The 26,856-nt window shown below is 38.7% G+C and overlaps 2 protein-coding genes and 1 pseudogene across 5 annotated transcripts in view; 2 read left to right on the top strand and 1 right to left on the bottom strand.

Annotated features, from left to right (window-relative positions):
• Positions 1–1,779, bottom strand: part of AREL1 (apoptosis resistant E3 ubiquitin protein ligase 1) — a 47,894-nt gene extending 46,115 nt beyond the window's left edge. For all 3 annotated transcript variants that reach the window (XM_046008791.1, XM_046008792.1, XM_046008793.1), the window contains exon 1: positions 1,648–1,779. The gene's annotated coding sequence lies outside the window, so the exon portion shown is untranslated. The remainder of the gene's footprint in view (positions 1–1,647) is intronic.
• A 74-nt stretch (positions 1,780–1,853) lies between these two features.
• On the top strand, positions 1,854–17,240 carry FCF1 (FCF1 rRNA-processing protein). Of its 2 annotated transcripts, none has more exons than XM_046010340.1 (8): positions 1,854–1,903; positions 2,235–2,302; positions 4,042–4,113; positions 4,712–4,860; positions 9,557–9,629; positions 14,968–15,055; positions 16,201–16,295; positions 17,031–17,240. In XM_046010340.1, the coding sequence occupies exons 1-8, from the start codon at positions 1,901–1,903 to the stop codon at positions 17,077–17,079; spliced, it is 597 nt and encodes a 198-aa protein (XP_045866296.1). In that variant the 5' UTR covers positions 1,854–1,900; the 3' UTR covers positions 17,080–17,240. The 2 variants fall into 2 exon arrangements, with proteins under 2 accessions (XP_045866296.1, XP_045866294.1); XM_046010338.1 differs by lacking the exon at positions 1,854–1,903 and adding an exon at positions 1,929–2,127.
• An 8,237-nt stretch (positions 17,241–25,477) lies between these two features.
• Positions 25,478–26,655, top strand: LOC123944676 (annotated as a pseudogene).
• The last annotated feature ends 201 nt before the right edge of the window (positions 26,656–26,856 follow it).

Raw genomic sequence — 26,856 nt, 5'->3', positions numbered from 1 at the left:
GATCAACAACGAAATGTTTAAAATAAACAAGTAGTCATGTTTACTTAAAAAGGTTATTGCTGAATCACTGAGAGGTCTAATGCATCGAAAAAGCGGTAGCTCTCAGCGCTAGCCATGAATGCAGCTTGCAGACAAGCTGTCTCAAAAGATTAGGAACTTCTAGTGACTGCAAATGGGGTAAAGCAGAAGGCACATATGTTATCTGTAGATGGTTCACTAATAAAACTGTTTCAACATCAAAAACTCAAAGCCTACAAAATGCCTGCAAGCCAAAAAGAAGAAGGAAGAAAAGTGTGTCTATATACAAGTCAACATGAGAAACCACCCTGCAACTGAGGTTTTCAAGAACTGCAAACTTCATAAGGTTCTTGGAGCTACCAACACATTCAAGTTCCAAAATAGAGCAACTATATTAAAATACAATTGGCATAAAATTCAAATCCACCACATGTTGAAAGACACACAATAAATAATAATAGAAGACACTTTAATAGCGTTTTATCTGTGGTGGGCCCTGTTCTAGGGACTTCACATTCTTATTCATTTACTCCTGATAACCTTCCTATAAGACAGGTTCTATTAAGATTATCTCCACTCTATAGATAAAGGAACTGAAGTACAGATAGATCAATTCACCCAATGTCATACAGCTAGTAAGAGGAAGAGCAGGAGTTTAATTCCATTAGTCGGACTCCAAAGTTTATGTTAACCAATGCACCGTGTTTTATGAAATGGTCAGCTTTTTTTTTTTTAAACCTAATAACATTTTTGGATTTCAAACACTAGGATAGTTTTGTGCAATAAGAAGAGTACAGGCTTGGGAATCAAATCAAACCTGAACAAACCCCTGAACCACGTCAAACCTCAGCTTCCCTGTATGGAAAAGGCAGGCACTTAAGTTATGGTGAAGGTCAAAGTAGATAATGCAAGTGCCACTTATGGTATACAAGATAGGGGTTCTTAACCTTACGTTCACAGACATCAAGTGTCCACAGAAGGGCTTCAGAGTCTCTTTGTCTTACCAATTGTATGACAAATGTGGTATGTGCCCTCCCCCTTTTTTTTTAAGAATCGTCTCCGGCTGTCCACAAACCTTCAAGGGATACCTGGATCTCTGAAAGGCTAAGAACCACCGAAGTACACAGCAGCTACTCAAAAAAATGGAAATTCTCTTTCCCTTCTTATTCTCAAAAACTGTCCCTTTTCCATTAAGGGTGACACACCAAGGCTTCCCAATAAATGTCAGTTATTCCCCCACCATTTTCCTGGCTCGGGAACTAATAACATATGTAAAGTTTATGCCCCAATTTTCTAGAGATGGTCTAAAGAAGGCCCTCAAACGATGATTCATCCCTCTCTGCACCGAGATGAATCCGCGGTATTTACACGAGAAAATCGTGAGAATCATCTACCTAGCTGCACAAAGCACCATGTCAGCTAGGAGAACCGAGTAGGTAACAGAACCTCCCAACTGCACCCTAGAGACCTGAACCCCGGCGCTGAGGGATGAGAAAAATGTGTTTCCCTAAACTAGTGGAAAACCCTAAAGTCTGTTCCCCCATCCCTGTGCTGCCTCTCTGGAACTCTGGTGCAGGGAGGTCCTGGGGCAGTGCCCCGGGCTACAGTGGGAAAGGAGAGAAACGTTACCCGAGCAGCGCGGCAGAGTCCCAGCTCTGCTGTCGGGGGCGGCGGCTGCAGCACCGCAGCAAGACTGGCCCAAGATCCTCCCCGCAGAGACCCCAGTACAGATCTCGGCTCCGGCTGGGAACCGGCTCCAAGCTTTTCCGTTTCCCAAAGCGGCTTCCGCTTCCGGGCTAGGCTTTGCAGGAAGCAGTATTTGGATGACGCAAAAGTGTCGTGCGCCTGGTGATTCCGGAAGAAACAGGAGTACGACGTGAACATGGTGAGAGGAGGGTTTGTGAAGTGATTTTGTTAGACCACGTTTTGGGAGCGGTCGAGCCAGTCAGCCGTTAGCCAGATTTTCTCTGTATTACTCTTAATTTCCTCTGTATTACTCTTAATTATTTTCATTCTGATCGTAGTTCTTAAACTGCTCCTAAAGGTGCCTGCTATGCTGTAGCGAGTGGGGAGAGGAGGACCAGACTGGGGCACAGAGGATAAGAGATGGTGGGTATTTGAGGGAAGAAGGGAAGGGAATGGACAAAACAAGAGAAAGAACTCAAGAAGGTACTATGTATTTCTAATTCTTTTAACTCTAAAATTTCTGTTTCAAGGGGAAGCAAAAGAAAGCAAGGAAGTATGCGACTATGAAGCGAATGCTTAGTCTCCGAGATCAGAGGCTGTGAGTATCTGGAATAAATCTATTCCGGAAGATAAAAGAGTTAGGAGGACATAAGTAGTAAGAGTTTTGTCTTTGTTTTGTGTTTACGTTTAAAGTTATTGTGTCCTGGTTTTGTATAGCATAAGATACTAGGCAGGTGTGTAACAGCCGCTTTGATGCTGAGCAATTACACTGGGGAACGGGGTGGGAATTAAACATTTCTGAAGTGTTCGCTCTCTTCTGCTGTTTTTATGTATTTTATCTATCATATCACATTTGAGCCCCCTTGAAGTTGGTAGGTTGGAATATCTTTGTGTTCTTGCCATTACCTTTCTTATATTCCCCAGTGAAAAAAAAAAAATTTGTTAAGATTGTTGGAAAACGGTGAGGTCGGAGACCATGTTGGCCTTGTGTCCCCAGCATCTGTCACTTAAATATTTTTAAAAGAAAGAATGGGAAAACACCTAGATGTCTTCATTTTCTAAATCTTACAAGAATCCAAACCACTGTGGGAGAGTGAAATGATACTCCCTATTGTAAGCTTCCTTGCTTCAGTGAAGAATAGACCAAGTTATGAAATAAGAAGCGGTCTTGCGGGGGCGCCTGGGTGGCTCAGTGGGTTAAGCCTCTGCCTTCGGCTCAGGTCATGATCTCAGGGTCCTGGGATCGAGCCCCGCATCGGGCTCTCTGCTCAGCAGGGAGCCTGCTTCCTCCTCTCTCTCTCTCTGCCTGCCTCTCTGCCTACTTGTGATCTTTCTCTCAAATAAATAAATAAAATCTTTAAAAAAAAAAAAAAAAAGAAGAAGCGGTCTTGTGGCACCTGGCTGACTAAGTCAATAGGTCACGGGACTGTTGATCTAAGGTGGTGAGTGCAAGCCCCACCTTGGGCCTAGAGCTTCCTTTAGAAAGGAAGGAAAGGAAAGAGAGAAGAGAAGAGAAAGGCTGGTCTTCATTGTGTTTAATAACCTTAGAACAAAGAAATGGTCTTCAGTTACTAAATTGTATTCTCAGCCTTCAGTGTGTATGTATTATGTAAGTTTTAGGGAATTTGCCTCTTTGATAATATTTTATTTCCAGTTAACAGTTAAATTTTGTGTATGTGTTTTTACATTTTAGCCTTTTATAAGAGGCATATAGGAGAACCTTTTTCCTCCTACTATTGGAACATTTGAGTCTTCAGAAGATAAATGTCAGCCTGTTTCTCCAGTGCATCAAAGTGGATTTTGATCCTTGATATGAAGAGCTTCTGACAAAGAAATGATAATATAACTAACATTTATTTACCCATTAACACTTTTTTTTAGATTTTATTTATTTATTTGTCAGAGAGAGACAGAGCACAAGCAGGGGAATGTCATGCAGTGGGAGAAGCAGACTCCCACCTAAGCAAGGAGCCCAATGTGGGACTTGACCCCAGGACCCTGAGATCATGACCTGAGCCGAAGACAGAAATTCAACTGACTGAGCAGCTCTGGTGTCCCCCCTTTAACAGGTTTTATGGATTATTGGCTAGAGATTTTTAAATTTCATTCTGTTTACTGATTAGTTACTTTCAGCCTACTTCCCACACAGTTCCACACAATTATTTATTCTTAGAAAGTGGGTATGGGTATTAACATGAAGAAATCACAAAATAGGATTTTCTTTGTAAGCAAAAAAAAAAAAAGAAGAAAGAAAGAAACTTTAAATGTTGAATGAGATTATAACTACAATGAGTTTTTCCTTCTCTCTTGCATTTAATTTACTTTCTTTTTTCCTAGTAAAGAAAAGGATAGATTAAAACCTAAAAAAAAAGAAAAGAAAGATCCCAGTGCACTCAAGGAAAGAGAAGTGTGAGTAATCAAAATTTTAAGTTTTCCTTTAAACTTAGAAACCTGACATTTTAGAACCATAGAATTCTTAGAAATCCAGGCTTTCCCTGAGCTGTTCTGTAAGCCATCTGTAAGTCTGGCACAACTATGCAAATGAAAGTGATATTGGTGAAGGTGTTATCCATTCTAGTAGTTGGAAGGTTTTTGGATTTCATGGAGCAGCGAAATTTCCCCTAAAATCTTGGGGATTAGATCTAGAATTACTAATTTTTTTTTCTTTGCCATGATCTTTCAAAAGAAACAATTATCATTGTTTAACACACCAGCATTGATGAAAGAATGTATCATCAAAAGTAGTAAGAACAAAATTTCAGGGTCATTCTTCTTAAAAAAATACACTTAATTTTATGAAACACCATCATATTTTCTTTGTTATCTCATTTTGCCCTAAATTGGTAATGGATATATCATCACAGGATTTATTAGGATTTATTTTCAATAAATAAGGAAAAGGAACTTAATCTATAGCAAACAGTTTAAAGCAGAGACTTCGTTTGTGTTGTTGATATCAAAGTATCAATGTAGACATTACTTTGTGCTTTGTGTCTTCTTCCTTCAGCCCCCAACATCCTTCCTGCTTATTCTTCCAATATAACACACAGCTGGGCCCACCTTACCACATCCTGGTTGATACCAACTTTATCAACTTTTCCATTAAAGCCAAACTTGACTTAGTACAGTCAATGATGGACTGTCTTTATGCCAAGTGTGAGTATCATACTTTTACATTTCGTATCATTTATAAAGAATAATTATAATTATCCAAATACATGAAAAGGGGGGAGTGGGGTCTTAGTTAGTTGGATTTCTGGTCATTTAATTTGCTCACTATAGCAAAGACCATTTTCAGTGAGTTGAAATATAATGCGGACTTGACTGGAAATAATTAAACGTCACAATCAGAACATACTTAGCCTGCTTTGATGTTATGGATATCAATTTTGAACATGGGATGGGAATTTTTTGTTCTAGAATTCTGGGTTTTAAAATTCTGGGTAAATGAAAATTTATTTTATTTTCCAGAATTCTTTTACATCAAGGAGGAAACATTCTCTGTTCTGCTCCTTTGTGGAAAAGCTAAATTAGATATTTTGCCATTTATGGTCACTGAACTAGAAGTGATGCTGTTTCATGACTCTAAGTTTATTCAGTTTGGTATTTATTTGCACCACAAAGGACCAGAAGTAGTTTATTTACACCTAGATGTGCAGTTTACCATTAGTAGCTTTCCCTTGTGTTTGGGTGTCCCCTCTCTCAAGTAATCTTTCTTCACTACCATGAGTAAGAAAAAGAAGAAAATCTAGGCCATGTACAAGGGAATCACTTCCTAATAGTGAGATCTGTTGCATTCTGTGAGGGATTTACATTTATATATATTTTTAATATATTTACATTTATATTTTTTTACCTTTTTTTAAAGGTACAAATGAAAACTAGACTAATACTTTGCCATAAAGAATAAATTGAAGGAAAAAATTTGCGCATCCTTTAATTTTTAAAAGATGCTATGTAATGAACATTTACAGAGTGATAGTAACGTAAATGTTGTTTATTGATTGATTGAAACTAACAAGTTGGGAAGATGGGGTAAGAAATGTGATGAGTAAGAGATCTAAGTTCTTTAAATGCCGTAAAATTAATAATACAAAAGTGCATACGTTTATTATATCAAGATAGGAAGGTAACCACCAAATGAGAAAAACAGCTAATTAAGTAAAATAGTGGTCTCTAAGGATCCAAATTGGTGCGGTGGGAAGGGATTTTTTCACACAGACTTTTCCATATTTCTTTTTAAGCTGTGGACATGTAATACTTTAATTGGTTTAAGCTTGTTGGAATAATAAAGAATAACCTGAAACGGGGCCCTACCTTCCTGTGAGCATGGACTAGGGTGGCCTTGGATGAGAAAAGACAGTACGTTTGGTAGACTTACCGTGGTGTTTTTTATGACTAAATAAAGTGTGCTAGCTGCTTATCTAGAAATGCCATGACCTACTTATAAATGAAATGGATGGAGGTTCAGGCATGGCCCTTTGAAGGCAAATTGTTTCCTTGACTCTATAGGTCCATTACTGTTATCTAAATGGTGACCGTTTAGGAAAGCTCTCGTCCGATAGGAGTGCTTTCTCTAGATACGGATACCTTGGGAATACAGCTATAATGTGTACAGCTAAATGCTCTCACTGTGCCTTTTTTAAAAACAAACTTATTGGGATACCTCAGAATGCTGGCTCAGTCAGTTCAGCATCCAACTCTTGATTTTGGGTCAGGTCATGATCTCAGGGTTGTGAGATCGAACCCAGTGTTGGGCTCCGTGCTGGACGTGGAACCTGCTTAATATTCTCCCTCTTCCTCTGCCTCTCCACCCATCTCGGCCTCTCTAAAAAAAAAAATAATAGTAATAATAAAATAAAAACTTTTTAAGGAAAATACCACTTTCTGCAGTCTTCTGTGTAACATAATAAATACCTCAAAGGAAAGGTTGAAGAAATACTCAAGTACAGTACAAATTCAGTTACCTAGGAGATTCCTTGGCGGTTTTTAAGCTCTCACTATTTAATTTTTCCTCACTTGTCTTTATACCTGAAGGAAGACCTTTATCTTCCTCTTCCCTTGAAGATGCCCCTTTGGCCTTTTCATAGCTCCTGGTCCCATTCCTCCCTGATATTCCAAGAAGGGAGGATAGTTAGCTTTCTGTCAGCTTTCTTTTCTGCCCATGAGTGTTCTTCCCTGTTACCTTCCCTTTCTTGATAGTCTTCCTGGGCCAACTCTCCTGTTCCACATGCAAGCCCTTGGTTGGTTTACTGCTACATGGTTCTGAAATTGACCCTCTTAAGTTGCATAGTGCCCTCTGATTCCATGACTGTTTGATCCTACTGATTTCATACCTCCATTTTACAACTGCTTTTCCTTCTGGATGTTGTACTTTAGTTTAAAATTTACTTTGTCCACATTCAAAAATATTTCTGTAATTGTGGAAAAAAATCTAGCATAAAAATATTAAAGCCCCCTATAATGCCTTTCCTCAGGGAGGGACAGTTTTTATTTTTATTTTTTATGTTTGTTTTTTTTTTCTTAATAGGCTCCACACTGGGTGTGGAGCCCAGTGTGGGACCTGAACTCATGGCCCTGAGATCAAGGCCCAAGCTGAAGTCTAGGGTCAGATGCTTAACCGACTGAGCCACCTAGGTATCCCTCTAAAACTTGATATGAAATCTCTGTGGATTTTTGGTTACTTTTGTTTATTTTATTAATGAAAATGAATCCTAGATTATTTACAATTTGTCTTTATGCCTTTTTTAACAACTTGGAGACATAATTCACATACCATTTAAAGCGTATGATTCCGTGGCTTTTAGCGTATTCAAAGTCGATTTTAGAATATTTTATTACACAGAAAGAAACTCTGAACCCTTTAACCGTCATCCCCAACCTTTCCTCTTTCCCTCCCTAGACAACCACTAACTTGCCATCTGTCTCTATAGATTTTCCTATTTTGGACATTTCATTAAAATGAGATCATAAAATATTTTGTCCTCTTACATTCAGCATGTTTTCAAGGCTGAATGTTAAAGCATATATCAGGACATCATTTCTTTACATTACCAAATAATATTCCATTGTATGGCTAGATTACTCATCCATTTTTTTTCTTTTACATTGCCAAATAACAAATAAGTTTTTTAAATGGGTATTTATTTATTAGAGAGAGAGCATGCGCACTCTCGAGTGGTGGGGAGAAGGCAGAGGAATAGGGAGAGGAAGACTCCCGCTGAACAGGGACCCTCCCACGCCCCCACCAGTGCAGGGCTCAATCCCAGGACCCTAGGATCATGACCTGAGCCGAAGGCAGACACTTAACCAACTGAACCTCCCAGGTGCCCCTTGAACAAAACATATCTTGGACATTTTTCTATATCAGTATATACAGTGGACTTCATTCCTTTTTTAAGTTTACATAGTATTTATATAATTCTTAAAAATTAATATCCTATTAGATACTTGGATTATTTGCAGTTTTTACCTTACTATAAATAAGGCTGCAGTGGATATCAATGTAAATATGTCTCTGTTAGGGTGGAGTAGTTCTTTAGGATACATTTCTAGGAAACTGTATTGCAATTTCAAGGGGTATGTATATTTTCTTACTTTAACGTATTGCAAAATTGTCCTAAAATAGTAATAGATATTTTTACACTTACTTAGTGTGAGAGTACCTGTTTCCTCAATATTGGGTATTTTCCTTGTTTAATCTTTGCCACTCTAATAGGTAGAAAATGAAATCTTGTTTCAATTTATAGCTCTTTAATTAGGAGTGAGATTGAGCACCCTTAACATTCGTTGACCATTGTATGTCTTCCTCTGTGACCTGAAGTGTAGGAACTGAAATGTAGCATGGTGGTTAAGAATCCAGTCTATAAACAAACTGAGGGTTGCTGGAGGGGAGGGTGGGTGGGAGGGATGGGGCGGCTGGGAGATGGACATTGGGGAGGGTATGTGCTATGGTGAGTGCTATGAATTGTGTAAGACTGATGATTCACAGACCCGTACCCCTGGGGCAAATAATTCATTATATGTTAATAAAGTTAAAGTGAAAAAATAAATCTCAACACATAGGGAGAAAGAGGTAACTAGTGATGTACTAGGATTAAGTATTGCTCTTAAGGAAAGAAAAAAAAAGAATCCAATCTATAGCCTGACAGTCTCTATTCAAGTCTTGGCTTCACATTTGCTTCTACTTAACTTCTTTGTGCCTTAGGTTCCTGATCTGTAAAATGGAGATGATAGTAATAGCAATGCTACCTGTTGGGAATTATTCTGAATAAGAAGTGAGATACCCTCCTAAAGTGCTTGGCCCAGTGGCTGGCAAATAGCACATAACATAAGCTATCATTACAAGCTTTTTGTATATTAAAGAGTATTTAAGTATATTAAAGAAATTTGCCCTTTGATGAAGGTGTAGAAGTACCTTTCCTAGTTTATTTTTATTTTAATATGACTTCCATAACTGTCAAACAGAAGTTTTCTATTTTTATGGGATCTAATTTACATTTTCTGATTAATTGTTTGGTTTCTTTGGGCTCGTATTTAAATTTTTTTCCATCTAGAATTTATTTTAATGTAGAAAGGATGACAGGGATCTAGCTTAATTTTTTCCCCCAGGCACATTCATGACACTTTATGAATCTGCAGTGTGGGATTGGGACGGTTCAGTTCTCTACTTTCCTCATCGATAGGAATTTTATTCACCTTTTGTTCTTACTGTTCATTTCAGTGTGTTATTCTGCTGTCATTCCAGAAGCCTCATGGGTCTTTTAAAGACTCTCAATGGGATATAATTCAGAGAAAGTAAAACCAGTTTCTTTACAGATTCTGTTACCAATATGTATTTTTTTCCTGGCAGGTATCCCTTGTATAACTGACTGTGTAATGGCTGAAATTGAGAAACTGGGGCAAAAGTATCGAGTGGCTCTAAGGTAGGAAGGAGCTGGTCTAGATTGGTATACTCAAGATTCTTCATTGATTTGCTGTCTGAAGATTTCTTGGATAATCACTTTAAATAAAAACCATACAAAACTAGTTAACTATTTATGATCAAGAAAGCAAACATTTGGGGTGCCTGGGTGGCTCAGTTGATAAGTGTCTGCCTTCGGCTCAGGTCATGATCCCAGGGTCCTGGGATCGAGCCCCGCACCAGACTCCCTACTTGGTGGGAGGCCTGCTTCTCCCTCTCCCACTCCCCCAGCTTGTATTCCCTCTCTCGCACACTCTCTGTGTCAAATAAATAAATAAAAATCTTTAAAAAAAGATAGAAAGAAAGCAAACATTTGAAGGTTAAAGAATTTAAAAGATTTTATTTGAGAGAGAAAGAGAGCATGAGCTGGGGTGCAGGGGTGCTGTGGGCAGAGGAAGAGAAGGAAACAGGCTCCCCCTTGAGCAGGAAGCTGGTCAGGCTGCAGGGCTCTATCCCAGGAGCCCCAAATCATGACCTGAGCCAAAGTCAGACACTTAACTGACTGAGCCACCTAGGCGTCCCTAAGCTGCAGTTTTTTGAATGAAGTTAGTTAGTCCTATTGGTCTTGTAGGCCTCCTTTTAAGTTCCTCTGGATTTTCAATTAGAAAGTGTCCTCTTATTAGCTATCTAGATATCTCTTTTAGAATCTCATACTTAAAGGATTCACATTTTGAGTTTTGAGCTTACTCTAGAAGGTATACTTGAATTAAAACTAGTGGTTCCCAAAGTATGGTCCATGGACCCCTAGAAGTCCCAGAGACCTTTGTGCAGGAAGCCTAACAAAACTATTTTCATAATAATATGAAAACATTGTCTCTGTCACTGTGCTGACATTTGTACTGAGAGCAGAAATAACTGGTGTCTTAGTACCAATCAAGGCAGTGGACCCAAATAATGCTGGTAGACTTTGTACTCGTCACTGCCCATCACTTGCAGTTAAAAACAACGTAGGGGTGCCTGGCTGGCTCAGCTGGTAGAGCACAACTTTTGATCTCGGGATTATAAATTTGAGCCCTAAATTGGGTGTTGCAGAGATTACTTGAAAAAATAAAATCTTAAAAACAAAAAACAACAACAAAAAAACACCTCAGAGTCCCTTAAGAATATCCTTGATGAAGCAGTAAAATTTGTTGACTTTGTTAAATCTCGACCCTAGAGTACACATCTGTGTTCCTTGTGATGAAGTTTAAAATATACCTAAAAAACTTCTGCCGCATCCCAAGAGTGAAGGTTGCCTCAGTGAAAAGCATTTGTGTGCTTGTTTGAGTTGTGAGCCAAACCAGCTGCTTTTTCATGGAATGTCATTTATCTGTGAAGAGTAACTGACAAACACTGATTTTTCGGACAAAATTTGCAGATAGTTTCTCAAAAATTAATGCAGTGCATCTGTTACTTCAGGGAAAATCTTAACTGTATTAGCTGCCAATGATAAAATTCAAGCTTTCAAGTGAAAATTAGTGTTTTGAAAAATCACGAGCTTTTCACATTCCCAATACTAAAGACCTTTCTGTTGAGATCAGTGAAGATACTGAGTATGATATTTTTGGTAATTCTATAATGAAATGTGTTAATACTTGGAAGATTTGTATAATTCAATGAGTTGGCATTTTCCAAATGATCAGTGAATAATATTACAAAATCACACATGGGTAAAACATTCAATCAAGGTCCAGGATGTACCAGTGAATTGTGTGTCTCTGTGTGTCACCTTTTAAAGGTGTACATTATATGCTATAAAATTCACCAAGTTTAATTATATAATTTGATGGGTTTGGCAAATGTGTACAGTTACGGAACCACCCTCATAGTCATGAAATAGAACATTTCCAACATTCTAGAAATGTGATTCCATTTATGTGAAATTCCAGAAAAAGACAGAACTGTGCTAATAGAATATACTGGTTAGCTGAAGCTGTGTGTGGGAAAAGTGGATTAACTGCAAAGGGACACAGGGAACTTTTTGTAGTGACAAATATTCTATATCTCAATTGTGGAGATAGGTGACATGGATATCTAAATTTGTCAAAACTCGTCAAATTTTACATGTATTGTCAGTGAATTTTATTATATTTCATTTATGCTTAATAAAGCTAGTTTTTTTTTAAGGCAAAGAAAAATGGAAAAAAAAAAAAAAAAGAAAGAAAACTGGGAACCCAGTGTATAAGAATGGTAGCACTGTTTAGCTGAATGGGAAAGTGATAAACTATGAAAATATTGATTATCTTTTGGAGGGGAGAAGGGTGGGGGGTTGGGTGAGCCTGGTAGTGGGTATTGTGGAGGGCACGTATTGCATGGAGCACTGGGTGTGGTGCATAAACAGTGAATGCTGGAACACTGAAAAGTAATAAAATAAAATGGAAAAAAAAGTATATATAGGGGCACCTGGGTGGCTCAATGGGTTAGATCTCTGCCTTCGGCTCAGGTCGTGGTCTCGGGGTCCTGGGATTGAGCCCTACATCGGGCTCTCTGCTCAGCGGGGAGCCTGCTTCCTCTCTCTCTTCCTGCCTCTCTGCCTACTTGTGATCTCTCTCTCTGTCAAATAAATAAACAAAATCTTTAAATATATATATATATATATATGGTCACTATGGAAAGAAACAAAATTGGATTTCCCTCTTTCACAAAAATCAGTTCCAGGTAGATTAAGTATCTAGACCTTTATAGAAAATATAGAGAATATTTTCATGATTTTGGAGTGAGCAGGGCTTTCTGAAGGAGTCTAAGCCATAACAGAAAACTAACTGATCTGATTATATTGCTGTTCAATACTGGAGCACCTGGGTGGCTCAGTCGGTTAAACATCTGCCTTGGGCTCAGGTCATGATCTTAGGGTCCTGGGATTGAGCCCCTTCTCGGGCTCTCTGCTTATTTGCAGGGAGGCTGCTTCTCCCTCTCTCTCTGCCCCTCCCTCTGCTTGTGGTCTCTCACACTCTCCATCAAATAAATAAATAAAATCTTTAAAAAAAAATTGAATACTACGTTATAACAAAAGGCAGCATAAACAAAGCAAAACAGTAAGTCGCAGATAGTGAGAAGATACTAGTAACGCATAGAATCAACAAAGGGCTTAGTTTCAGAATATATGAAAAACCAAATCTCTAAGAAAAAGACAAAATCCGGGGTGCCTGGGTGGCTTAGTGGGTTAAAGCCTCTGACTTCGGCTCAGGTCATTAATCTCAGGGTCCTGGGATCGAGCCCTGCATCGGGCTCTCTGCTCAGCAGGGAGTCTGCTTCCCTTCCTCTCTCTGCCTGCCTCTCTGCCTACTTGTGATCTCTTTCAAATAAATAAATAAAATCTTTAAAAAAAAAAAAAAGACAAAATCCTTAAATTCACAAGGAGATATCATTTCCTATGCAGCAGATTGGCAAGAATTGAAAAGTCTGCTTAACAATGCCGTGGATAGTTGAGACTGGGGACCAGTGGGAATTCTCATATTCGACAGATACAGAGGTAAAGCGGACGATCACTTTGGAGAGCAGTTTGGCAATATCACTGCAGAAAGTTCTGTCTTCCCAGCCGTTTCACTCTCCTCTGCACAGACTCTCCCGACCAGAAAGATGTGCTTGCTCTTCGCTGAACACCAGTGACCCAATTTATAGATGATTGGTGCCCTGTTTGGAACGTGCCTGCCCTCACTTTGCATGGAATATTCTTCCATCTTCATTTTATTTAACATCCATGTAATTTTTTTTAAGTGTACCCAATTCACAGTGACTTAGCTCTGAGCTACTGCAATGTGGAGCATTTTTCTTGCACTTGGTACCTATGTGCTGCCTTGTAGTTTCATTCAGTTTGTGACTCATCATTACGTAGTAGGAAGAACGTGATTCCGGGAATCACAGACTTGGGGTTTTTCTTTTTTCAAACTTGCACGAAAATAACATGTTTGATATATTTATGGCAAACAATATAAACATGTACATATGATAATAAGTTAAAGTCCCCCCGCATATTCACACTTTGTCCATTCTTCCACCCTAATGGTGACAACTGAGAAGCATTAGTGTATGTTTTTCTAGACCTTTTTTCTAAGCAAATGCAAGTGTAGAGAAAGACAATGAAAGAAATTTGTATTTTCTTTTTTTTTTTTTAAAGATTTTATTTATTTGAGGGCACCTGGGTGGCTCAGTGCGTTAAGCCTCTGCCTTCGGCTCAGGTCATGATCCCAGAGTCCTGGGATCGAGTCCTGCATCGGGCTCTCTGCTTGGCGGGGAGCCTGCTTCCTCCTCTCTCTCTCTCTGCCTACTTGTGATCTCTCTCTTTCAAATAAATAAATAAAATCTTTTTTAAAAAAAGATTTTATTTATTTGACAGAGAGAGAGATCACAGAGTAGGCAGAGAGGCAGGCAGAGAGAGAGGGGAAACAGGCTCCCTGCTGAGCAGACATCCCGATGCAGGGCTCGATCCCAGGACCATGAGATCATGACCTGAGTCGAAGGCACAGGCTCAACCCACTGAGCCACCCAGGCGCCTCAGAAATTTGTATTTTCTTAATTGAATCATGTATGTATACTGTTCGATGACTTTCTTTATGCAACAGTTTGAGTTTTTTTTGAGTTTATTCAACAAGCCTTCTGTGTTGGTATAGACAGCCCTACCTCATTTTTTTTTAAAACAGTGTGGGGCATCAGAATGTATTTAACTTTTTCTACATTGCTGATGGATAGATGATCTGCAATTTTTCACTATTATAAAATATTCTGTAGTGGCCGTCCTTGTGCCTATACTCTTGCAGATTTGTGTGAGACAGCTTCTAAAAGTGAAATGGTTCGGTTAGAATTGTTTGGTTTTCATAAGTGACTCTTAATCTCACAAAACAAACTGAGGGTTGCTGGGGGGAGGGGAGTAGGGAGAGGGTGGTGGGGTATGGACATTGGGGAGGGTATGTGCTATGGTGAGTGCTGTGAAGTGTGTAAACCTGGCGATTCACACACCTGTACCCCTGGGATAAAAATACATTATATGTTTATTAAAAATTTTTTAAAAAAAGAATTGTTTGGTTTTGAATCCTGACTTTTCCCACCTGTGTACTTTGAACAAATTAATTAATCTCTGTGAATCTGCTTCCTCATCTGTAAAATGGAAACATAATTAATTCAGAGTTCTCTGAAGATTACGTGACCTAAGGCACAGCAGCCTCTCTCTCAGTTGTCTTTCCAATCAGAAGATAGGGTGTGGGAGGTAAGGGGTGCCTTAGAATCCCCACATAGATCAAGTGACTCTTATTTTACAGATCAAGAGTCAGAAAGTTACCCAGTTGCCTGGCTGTCGTTGTTAATCCACTTTTGTAACCCTTTAGGATTGCCAAGGATCCAAGATTTGAACGATTACCATGCACACACAAAGGAACCTATGCAGATGACTGCTTAGTGCAGAGAGTAACTCAGGTATCACCAGTTTTTAAATGTTCACTTTGTGCTTCATAGGAAGCATGGGTGCCCTCATTTATTTGAGGAAGTGGATTGGAAATGTATACTGTAACTAATGGGAAAATCACAGGCTTGGGGAGGAGACACGGGTTTCAAATCTCAGCACCTGCGTTTATTTGTATGTGATTTGGGGCACTTATTTATTCTTTATTCCACAACTCATCTCTATAAAATGCTTTGACTGAGTGTACATAGAATATTAGGTTTCACCACCCTGTGAATCAGAACATCCATTTCCATTATTCCTCGTGCAGGAATTTTGTTCCTCTCCACCATGCCTAAGTAAGAGTGTTTCTCGGTTACATCTGAGTGTCCCAGGATGCTGTCTTACAAGTACCCTGGAATAACTAGGTTCTTGATTCTTCTGTTCTGGCCTCCTTGTCAAGCATGACAAGAACTTCTGCTGTTGGTTGCCCTTCCTGGACCCTCCTCTGCTGGGGATAGCTGTCTTCACCTGGTGACCACACTGCCATCCCTTTAGCCACCCCAACCCATGGGTGGAGACAGCATTTGCCTCAACTTCCCACAGCACAGCTGTCACCAGGCTACAACTCTTTTCAGAAAGGAATGGGAGATTGGGGTATGATGGCAGTAAAATCTAATACAGCTGGCAGCTAAATGCTTTCAGAACTGCTAAGCTCAGACTTGTCCTAGAGTTCCATTCTGGTGTCCTAGCTGAGGAAGTGGCCTGCCTCCACCACTAGGAGGTCTCCGAGTAGGCCCAAGCTCAGAGACTGCAGGAAAGGCAAAAGCTGGGCCCTCCAATCTAAGACATTTACTCGGCCTTTGCATTGAGTCTTTTGGGGTATTTCTCCAAATCAAGAAATTGCCTGCCCTAAATATGAAAGTCCCTTCCACTTACGAGACAAAAAACAATTTGCTGCCTTTAAATACTCTATCTTGTCCCCATCAAGAGTCTTAGAGCTACATTTCCTCTAGGCAACTTGTTATATGTTTTGTAAATATGAGCCCCAAGATCATAGTAGGTACTCAACAAATTGTTGTAATGCTATTTACTGTGAAAATGAGTAATTCTCTAGATTAGCCAGTGTACCATTATTCAATGTCAAGTAGACTCAATGTGTGAGTTTTGTCTTTTACAGCACAAGTGTTACATTGTGGCCACAGTTGACCGAGACCTTAAACGAAGGATCCGGAAGATCCCTGGAGTTCCTATCATGTACATTTCTAACCATAGGTGAGAACCGTCTCTTGGGGAAAGCTATTAAAAGTATATAGCTGATATCAATTAAAAATGAGGTCAGTTTATAAGAAGATTTGAAAGCAATTGTTGTATCAAATGCACACATAGTTACATTTGAAAAAGTGAGACAAAGTAATAAGAACAAGCGTAAAAGATAAAACTAGGATTTGGGGGTGAGGCAGACATTCCCATTGCTACAGTAAGATTACTAGAAGAAATAGAGATGTGTAGCTTTAAATACAAAGCAGTAATTTGAATTAAGCTAATCTTTTTGGCCAGAAATATCTTTTTTTTTTTTTTGAAAGCCTAGTATATGTGATCAGCACCTCATCTGGGAAACTAAAAGCTTATCAAAAAACAAAAACTGGTTTTTATTTTTTATCTTGCTTGGATGTCCCCATGTTAGTGCTCAGTCTCTTACTGTCTCACTTTTCAACCTGGGAAGAACGCAATATAGTGGGAAGAATATGGGCTGGGAGGAGCTAGGCTTACCTGGACTAAGCGCCTGGCTCCCTTACTTGTTAACTTTCGATTTTGAGGAATAAAGGCAATATATTAAAGTCAGCATTTTGCTAAAAATCACTCCTTACGCTATCCCTTTAAAATGTTCCCACTGACAGAAAGGATTCATAGTGGGGAGGTGAAAGTGTTGCAGTCAGTAAAGGATGGGTTTTTAGGTGGGTTCTGGACCCACCTTTCTTACCAGTGTTAATTTTTTCTCCTGATTAGGTACAACATTGAGCGAATGCCAGATGATTATGGAGCCCCTCGGTTCTAATTCTTAAAAAATAGAGTTCCTCTGCCTTCCTTTACCAACTTTTTCTGTTGCTGGTTCATATTAGCAACATGCTATAGCATGAATTATTCTTCTTACCCTTTTCCTGTTATGAGCTGAGTATGGTTAAATACACTCACTTTTTGGTATTGTTTTGAAACTGATATTTTGTATCATTTTAAAGATTGCATTTTTTTTATAAATCAGATGGTTGCTCATATAATTTGGTGGTGGTTGTTTTATATCGATGTACTCAACAAATATTTATTATGGTTATCCTCGGTACTTAATAAGATACGGTCCTTCCCTGAAGATATTTGGGGAAAGAGAAACATGTTTGTGAATAAATATAGTCATATAATGGTGCCAAGTTAAAGGTATAAGCGAATAGACCCGTATATGAGAAAATAATTCTTTCTACTTGGTTGGAATGGGGAGGGAGGAAAGGCTAGAGGTAGTTATATTTGAGTTAATCTTTAAAAGTGAATAAGTGCTTGCCCAATATCTGAGCAAAGAAAGGAGGCATAAGAAACATATGAACAAAAGCACGGAGACATGGATGTTACACGGAATGATTGCTTGGCCTGTGCAGACACTACCAGACAGTTTTTCTAACTAGAACATGGGGGAAAGAGATCTATTCCTGCATCTGAGACTCCAGGGATGGGAGGTGACTGGGAGGGGGCCTTATATGACATGGTAAAGGGTTTGGACTTGATTGTGAGGTCAACAGGAGCTTATTAAAATTTTAAGTAAGGTGAATAAGATCAGATTAGATATTTTAAATGATCACAAGGTAGTGTAAGAATAGAGAAATAAATCGTTGAAATAGAATTGAAAGTCCAAAAACAGATTGATATATTTATGACAAGTTGGTATATTATCAAGGTAGTATTTCAAATCTGTGGAAAAGGAAATTTTATTGGAAGGCCAATAGTGTGGAGTAATTGTTAGTGGGGTTAGACTCCTGATTCCACCACTTACTATCTGTATGAATTGGGCACAGTATAACCATTTGGTGCCTTCCTTGCTACCTCTTTAAAATGTGTTGTCTAAAAAAAAATAAAATGTGTTGTCTAATCCTCAAAACAAGTCTGATAAGATGGGATGAAATCGAATAGTATGTGACAACTTAAGTATTGCTCAGTAAATGTCGGTGATTATTATAGTATCATAATGGCTAGAGGACTATCCATTTGAGAAAAGTGTTTGTATTCCTACTTTATATCCTTCATGAGAATACATTTCAAGTGGGTCAAAGGTGTAAACGTTTTTTTTTTTAAAGCTATGGAAGTCTTAGAAAAAGCACAAAAAAATGCCTATAATCTTTGTATAGAATTCTCAAGTAAGATGGAGAATTTAAAAGCCATTAAAAAAAAGATTAGTAGGTGTGACTATGTTAAAACTATAGATTTCTGTGGAAGGCAGCCCTCCCAAATTAAAGACAAGTGGCTGACCAAAAGATCTTCCAATATCTTTAACAAGGGTGTAAGAAATGAGTAGTCACGCAGTGGCAAGAAGAGTACAGATGGATATAACTGTTTTAGGTAGCAGTTTGGCAGGAGCCCTTAAAATAAAAATTACAGATATCCAAGGAACCCAGTTATATTTTGGGGTTGCTTATAGGTATACAGGAGATTTTCTTTAGTATACATGGTTAATGTGCTATAAGTGCATAAATGCAATATAAATGGGTAAAGAAACATTCACACGTGGGTACAAAGAAGCATCTAGAAGTGTCTTACTGCACCACTATTTATAATAGAGAAAAACTGAGAAGAATGTAAAGTTCCATCAAAAGAATCTTAACTATGTTACATCTCTACAATTAACCCTTGAACAAAGCAAGGGCTGGGGGGCTGATTCCCCATACAGTTGAAAATCCGAGTATAACTTTTGACTCCCCCAAAACTTAACTACTGATAGTCTACTCATGACTGGAAGCCTTAGTGGTGGCATTAACAGTTATTGCATATTTTGCATGTTATATATATTATACACTGTATTCTTACAATGACAAAAGCTAGAGAAAAGAAAAGGTTAAGGAAATCATAAGGAAGAGCAAATATGTTTCTAATACTGTATTTTTTAAAAATCCACCTATAAGTGGACCCATGCAGTTCAAACCAATTTTGTTCAAGGGTCAACTATACTGTGGAATGTCACGAGCATTTGAAAAGAATGAAGCAGCCTTAAAAATGGGCAAAACACTTGAATAGATGGTTCTCTGAACAAGATATACAGATGGCCAACAAGCACATAAAAGATGCTTAACGTTGCTGATCATTAAGGAAGTGCAAATCAGAATCACAATGAGGTATTACTGCATACCTATTCAGGTGGCTACTATTTAGAATAAATAAATAATGAGTATTTACACGGATGAAGAGAAATTGGAACTGTTGTACACTGTAGGGGTAGTCACTGGAGAAAACAGTATGGCAGTTCCTGGAAGAATTAAAAATAGAATTACCATATGATCCGGCAGTTCCACTCCTGAGTATGTACAAAAGAATCAACTCAGGATCTTAAAGAGTTATTTGCACATCTATGTTCACTGCAGCACTTCTAACAATAGCCAAGAGGTGGAAGCAATCCAAGTGTCCATTTACAGATGAATGAATAACGTCCATTAACAGATGAACAAATAACCAAAATGCGGTATATACGTGCAATGGAGTATTATGCAACCTTAAGAAGGAAGAAAATTCTGACACATCCTCCAACATGGATGACCCTTAAAGACATGCTAAGTGAAAAAAGAGTCACCAAAAGTTATACTGATTCCACTTACATGAAGTACCTACAATAACTGAATTCATAGAGACAAGGTAGAAAGATGGTTCCCAGGGCTGGAGGGAGTGGGGAATGGGGATTTTAATGGGGGTGGAGCTTCAGTTTTCCAAGACAAAAAGAATTGTGGAGATTGGTTATACAACATTGTAAATGTACTTAACGATATTGAACTATATACACTTAAAAATGGCTAAAATGGTAAATTGTATGTGTATTTTATCACAAATAATGATAATAAGAGCTGTATTGCTTACTTGACCTAATGTTAAGAAAAAGAAGCAACTCGTAGAACAATTAGGTGTGGTGTGATACCTGTTTCACTTTTTTTGAAAACCACAAAATTATGTAACTGTTAATACGGTAATGTACATACATGGATAGAAGAAGATCTGAAAATAATTCTTTTCCTATTCTCCCTTCTCTGCTAACAGTATTACTCTTAGAGAAATCCATTGTTATGGGACTGGATTGTGGCTCACTGCTACCCCAGCACATAATATAGATGTTTCATTTTCCTGGTTAGACCAGTCAGAATATTCTTTTTTTTTTTTAAGGTTTTTTTTTTTTTTTAATTTTATTTATTTATTTGACAGACAGAGATCACAAGTAGTTAGAGAGGCAGGCAGAGAGAGAGAAAGGAGGAAGCAGGCTCCCTGCGGGGCTCGATCCCATGACTCTGGGATCATGACCTGCACCGAAGGCAGAGGCTTTAGCCCACTGAGCCACCCAGGTGCCCCAAGTCAGAATATTCTTATACCCTTTGCCACTGTGATTACTTCAAACCTGGGAGATCAAACTCAAGCCAAATAGTCCTAACCAGAGCTTTTACTGGAGATCTGTTAGCTAATGTAAGCTTTGAAACTGAGTGATCATATCTGCCAATACATTGGAAAATCCAACCTGGATTTTACTTTGATTGCATTGTCAAACTTAATCTTAACTAATGTAGGATATAGGTCTTCTCAACCAACAGAGAGGAAAAATGGAAAAGGGAACTCAATCGTTTTAAAAAAAACTCAAAAAATCAAAACAGATTTTGTCAAAACCCAATGAGCTGCATCACTGGAGATTTGCATATTTTGCTATCTGTAAATCGAAAAAGGGAAGAAGAAAAAAATACAGAAGAGGGAAGGGAAGAAGAAATAATGGTAAATAGAAAACAAAGTAAGATGGTATAGAAAGGTTCAAATGCACAGTAATTATGATGAATGTGACTACATAAGTTTTCTTACTAAAGGACAAGTGCACGGGGCGACTGGGTGGTTTAGTCAGTTAAGCATCTGCCTTTGGCTCAGGTCATGATCCCAGAGTTCTGGGATCGAATCCCACATCCGGCTCCTTGCTAAATGGAGAGTCTGCTTCTCCCTCTGCCTCTGCCCCTCCCCCTGCTCGTGTTTTCTCTTTTCTCTCTCTCTCTCTCTCTCTCTCTCCCCCCCCCCTCAAATAAATAAAACCCTAAAAAAAAAAAAAGAGACAACTGCACAGGTTGGATATTTTTTAAATCTTATGACTGTGTGATACTACAAAACATGCCTAAAACAGAATGACACGGAACAGTTGGAAATGATAGGAAATTACACTTAACTGCACAACCTAGTAATTCTATTTCCTAGGAAATCTACCCAAATGAAAACAATATTCACACAAAGACTTGTACACCGGTGTTTATATTATCTTTATTCATAAGAGATAAAAACTGGAAGCAACCCAAGTATCTGTGCACAAGTAGATGGAGAAACTGTGGTGCATTCACAGAATGGAGTACTATTTAGCCATAAAAGGAATGAGCTGATACAGCAACATAGGCGAATGTTAAAATAATCAAGTTGAGCAAAAGAGACCAGACACAAAAGAATATATACTATATGATTCCATTTATATGAGATTCTAGAAAAAACTAATCTGTAGTGATGGTAAATCATTAATTGCCTGAGGTGGGGATGGCAGGTTGGCTGTATATAGATACAAAGGAATTTGGGGGGTTATGGAAGTGTTCTCTTTTTTTTAAGATTTTATTTATTTATTTATTTGACATAGACACAGCGAGAGAGGGAACAAGGCAGGGGGAGTGGGAGAGGGAGAAGGAAGCTTCCCACCAAGCAGGGAGCCCGATGCGGGACTTGATTCCAGGGATCATGACTTGAGCCAAAGGCAGATGTTTAACAACTGAGCCACCCAGGCGCTCCTGTGGAAGTGTTCTATATTTCTCTTGTTGTGATGGTTACTTGGATATATTGATTTGTCAGAATGCATTGACATGTACACAAAATGAGTGTGTTTTGTTGTGCATAGATTATACTTAAGTAAATTAAAAGATAGAAAAAGACTTGCGAAAAATATGCTGCTTGAATATGCAATATGGAAAATGTAGAGGGTTTTTTAGTGGCATAGTGTCAATTTCATGAACATTCCATGTACACTTGGAAAAGAGGTGCAGTCTCCATTATCAGGATATTATCAAGGTAAAAGTTTTGCTATTTATCCATAAGATCTACTTGATGTTTAAATCTTCTGTCTTCTTATTTTGACCCTTTTATCTGTCTCAAGCTGAGAGGAATGTATTAGCGTTTCCTAATATTGGTATGTTTTGTTTATTTCTCCTTGTACTTCTTAAAGTTTCCACTTGATGAAATTTGCTACTATGTTGTTTTGTTATTGGTTCTCATAACTGACATATTTCTTGTGGATTGTAACCTTTAGCATTATAATGTATCCATTTTGTCTCATTTAATGCATTTGGGCCTGAATTCTATTTTTTCTGACACTGAGAATAGAATCTCTGCTTTCTCTTTCTTTTTTTATAGTGCATTTGTCTTATATGCCTTTGGTAATCCTTTTATTTTTAGCTTTTTTAATGAATTCCTTGTCCCGAAACTGAGATTACCTTGCATGGCTTATCTTGTAGACAGAATTGCTAGAAACCAGTCATTTCTATGTGCTCTTTTTTTCTTTCTTTTTCTGAATGAGAGTGTTCACTGCAGTTGTCCTGTTCCTGTTCCAACAATTGTGTATTTGGTATATGAGGGCAGATAATTTGCCCTCTTGGTGCATTGGTCTTTAGATTAAAAAAAGCCACACCTGGGGCGCCTGGGTGGCTCAGTGGTTTAAGCCGCTGCCTTCGGCTCAGGTCATGATCTCAGGGTCCTGGGATCGAGTCCCGCATCCGGCTCTCTGCTCGGCAGGGAGCCTGCTTCCCTCTCACTCTCTCTGCCTGCCTCTCTGCCTACTTGTGATCTCTCTCTGTCATAAATAAAAAAAAAAAAAAATAAAATCTTTAAAAAAAAAAAAAAAGCCACACCTGCTGATAATGGTACTGCTACATATAGTACCTAATGGTCTGCTACCTATACATGTGCTTTACCTGGATATCCTGGACTTAAAGCATGACGTCATGACTGGACAAGATTTGGAGGGTGTCTGTTGGGGGAGGGGTTGGCCTCTGGTAAGGAAAGCAAGGAAGCGAGCTCAACATTTGGTAACTTAAAGGGTGGAGTGTAGCGTTGGTTTGTGCTGTTCAGCAAACATTTCCAACTCTCTGTTTTATGGACCCAGGGTAGGACTGCTCGTCCCCACCACCTTTGAAGTTAGATGTGGCAACACGAGTGAAGATGACATACTCATTCCTAGGCGGACACTCTCAAAGTCATTGTGTGATTAGCTTTGGCCCCTTCATTTTTTTCTGGCAGTCATAAAAACAAAGATGGAACCTTGCTTTGCCTGGATCCCAGCCTAATGATGGGAATATAGAGTGAATGATAAATAAGCATTTGTTATTTTAAGCTATGAGATTTGGGTTGGCTTTTTGGTTTTGTTTTTTTTTTTATTACTGTAGCATAACTTAACCTGTATCAACTGATAAAGCACATGTTAAAAAGTCTGGGTCAGAAAATTAGACAAGAAAATAGGAAATGAAGTAAAGTCCTATCCAAATAGGAAATGAAGTAAAGTTCTCTCTGTTCAAAGATGATGTGATCTTATATGTAGGAAATCCTAAAGAAACCATTTTTTTTTAAAGTTTTTATTTTCATTCTGGTTAACATGCAGTGTAATACTAGTTTCAGGTGTACTGAAGAAACCACTTTTAAAACTGTTAGAACTAAAATGCTTTCAGCAAAGTTTCGGACACAAAATCAACGTGGAAAAATTAGGTGCACCTCAGTATACTAACAATGATCAATTTTAAAAAATTAAGAAAATCCAATTTACTGTAGCATCAAAAAGGATAAAATACTTAGTAATAAACCTAAGGAGGGGAAAGACTTGTACACTGAAAATTACAAAATGTTACTAAAAGAATCAGAGAAGATACAAAGAAATGGAAAGACATCCTGTGTTCTTGGACTGGAAGACTCAGTATCATTAAAATGTTCATATTACAAAAGCGATCTACAGATTCAGTGCAATTTTTATCAAAATCCCGATGACATTTGTTTGCAGAAAGAGGGAAAAATGCTAAAATTCATATGGCATTGCAAGGGATCCCAAATAGCCAAAACAATCTTGAAAAAGAAGAACAAAGTTGGAGACCTCACAATTCCTGATTTCAAAACACACTATAAACAAATAGCAATCGGGACAGCGTCGTACTGACATAAAGACAGAGATATAGGCCAATGGAACACAATAAATAAACACTTGGTATAATGCCAAAAGATTTGTGACAAGCATGCTAAGACCACGCAATTGGGAAAGGAAAGTCTCTTCAACCAGTGGTACTGGGGAAAACTGCAAAAGAAGGAAAGATGACTCCTACATCATAAAATAATTAGTTTTAAAAAATTAACTCAAAGTGGATTAAAGACTGAAACATAAGACCTAAAACTAAAAGAACATGGGGGGGAAACTTGAGGACATTGGATTTGGTAATGATTTCTTGGATATGACACCAAAAGCACAGGCAATAAAACCCTAAACAGGCAAACCTTGGAATGGGAGAAAATATTTAGAAACCATATTTCTGACAAGGGATTAAAATCTGGAATTACAAGGAGGTTGTACAACTCAACAACCAAAACCCAAATAACCCAACTTAAAAATGAGTAAAAAGACCTGAACAGACAATTATCTGAAGAATAGACATCTGAAGAACCAATAAGCAAAGGAAAAGATGCTCAACATCACTAATCGTAAGCGAGGTGCAAATTAAAACCATGGTGAGCTCCCCCCTCCCATCCATGAGGATGGCTACTATCGAAAGAACAGAAAATAAGTGCTGGCAAGGCTGCAGTCGGTATCCGATTAATTGGAACACTTGTCCCTGTTGGTGGGAATGTAAAGTGGTATAGCCTCTATGGAAAACAGTATAGTGGTTTCTCAAAAAATTAAAAAGTAGCAGTATCATGTGATCTGGCACTCCCACGACTGTGTATATATCCAATAGAATTCAAAGCAGGATCTCAAAGAGATAATTGCACACCCATGTTCATTACCGCATTATTCGCAATAAGCGAGAGGTGGAAGCAACCCAGATATCCACTGATGGATGAATGGATAAAGAAAATGTGGTATGGACCTCTCCCGGCGTGCTGCGGAGGAACGGCTGTTGAGCGATGCTGGGTTCAGGCTCCTGGCTGGTTGGTGACTCCCGTGCTCTGCTTCTCCTCACTGAGCTGCTGCCTGGTGAAGAAGAAGCCATGGCGCTCCGGGTCACCAGGAACGCAAAAGTTAATGTGGAAAATAAGGCGAAGATCAGCATGGCAGGGGCAAAGCGCGTGCCTCTGCCCACGACTGCCACCTCCAAGCCCGGGCTGAGGCTGAGAACAGCCCTTGGAGACATTGGTAACAAAGTCAGCGAACAACCACAGGCCAAATTGCCTCTGAAAAAGGTTTCGCCTGAGCCTATTTTGGTTGATACTCCCTCTCCAAGCCCAATGGAAACATCTGGATGTGCCCCCGCAGAAGAATATCTGTGTCAGGCATTCTCTGATGTAATTCTTGCAGTGAATGATGTGGATGCCAAAGATGGAGCTGATCCAAACCTTTGTAGTGAATACGTGAAAGATATTTATGCTTGTCTGAGACAACTCGAGGAAGAGCAAGCCATCAGACCAAAATACCTACTGGGTCATGAAGTCACTGGAAACATGAGAGCTATCCTTTTTGACTGGCTAGTACAGGTTCAGATGAAGTTCAGGTTACTTCAGGAGACCATGTACATGACTGTTTCCATTATTGATCGGTTCATGCAGAATAACTGCGTGCCCAAGAAGATGCTGCAGCTGGTTGCTGTCACTGCCATGTTTATTGCAAGCAAATATGAAGAAATGTACCCTCCAGAAATTGGTGACTTTGCCTTTGTGACTGACAACACTTATACTAAGCGCCAAATCAGACAGATGGAAATGAAGATTCTAAGATCTTTAAATTTTGGTCTGGGCCGCCCTCTACCCCTGCATTTCCTTCGGAGAGCATCTAAGATCGCAGAGGTTGATGCTGAGCAACATACTTTGGCCAAATACCTGATGGAACTAACTGTTGGACTACGATATGGTGCACTTTCCTCCTTCTCAGATTGCAGCAGGAGCTTTTTGCTTAGCACAGAAAATTCCTGATAACGGTGAATGGACACCAGCTCTACAGCATTATCTATCATACACTGAAGAATCCCTTCTAAGTGTTATGCAACACCTGGCTAAGAATATAGTCATGGTGAATCGTGGGCTTACAAAGCACATGACCATCAAGAACAAGTATGCCACATCTAAGCCCGCGAAGATCAGCACGCTGGCGCAGCGAAATTCTGCACTAGTTCCAGATTTCGCCAAGGCTGTGGCAAAGGTGTAACTTGTAAACATGAGTTGGAGTATTATAATAACTGCAAATAAAATTGGCACCATGTGCCATCTGTACATACTAAAAAAAAAATGTGGTATATACACACAACGGACTATTACGCAGATTTTAAAAGTAAGGAAATCCTGTTACATTCTACAACATGGATAAATTTCAAACATTCTTTTTTTTTTTAAATTTACTTATTTATTT

The sequence above is a fragment of the Meles meles genome, chromosome 6 (assembly GCF_922984935.1).
Source record: "Meles meles chromosome 6, mMelMel3.1 paternal haplotype, whole genome shotgun sequence".
NCBI classification, from domain to species: Eukaryota; Metazoa; Chordata; class Mammalia; order Carnivora; family Mustelidae; genus Meles; species Meles meles.
The sequence above is the reverse complement of the archived record's forward strand: the minus strand, read 5'-3'. Positions and strand labels throughout refer to the sequence as shown.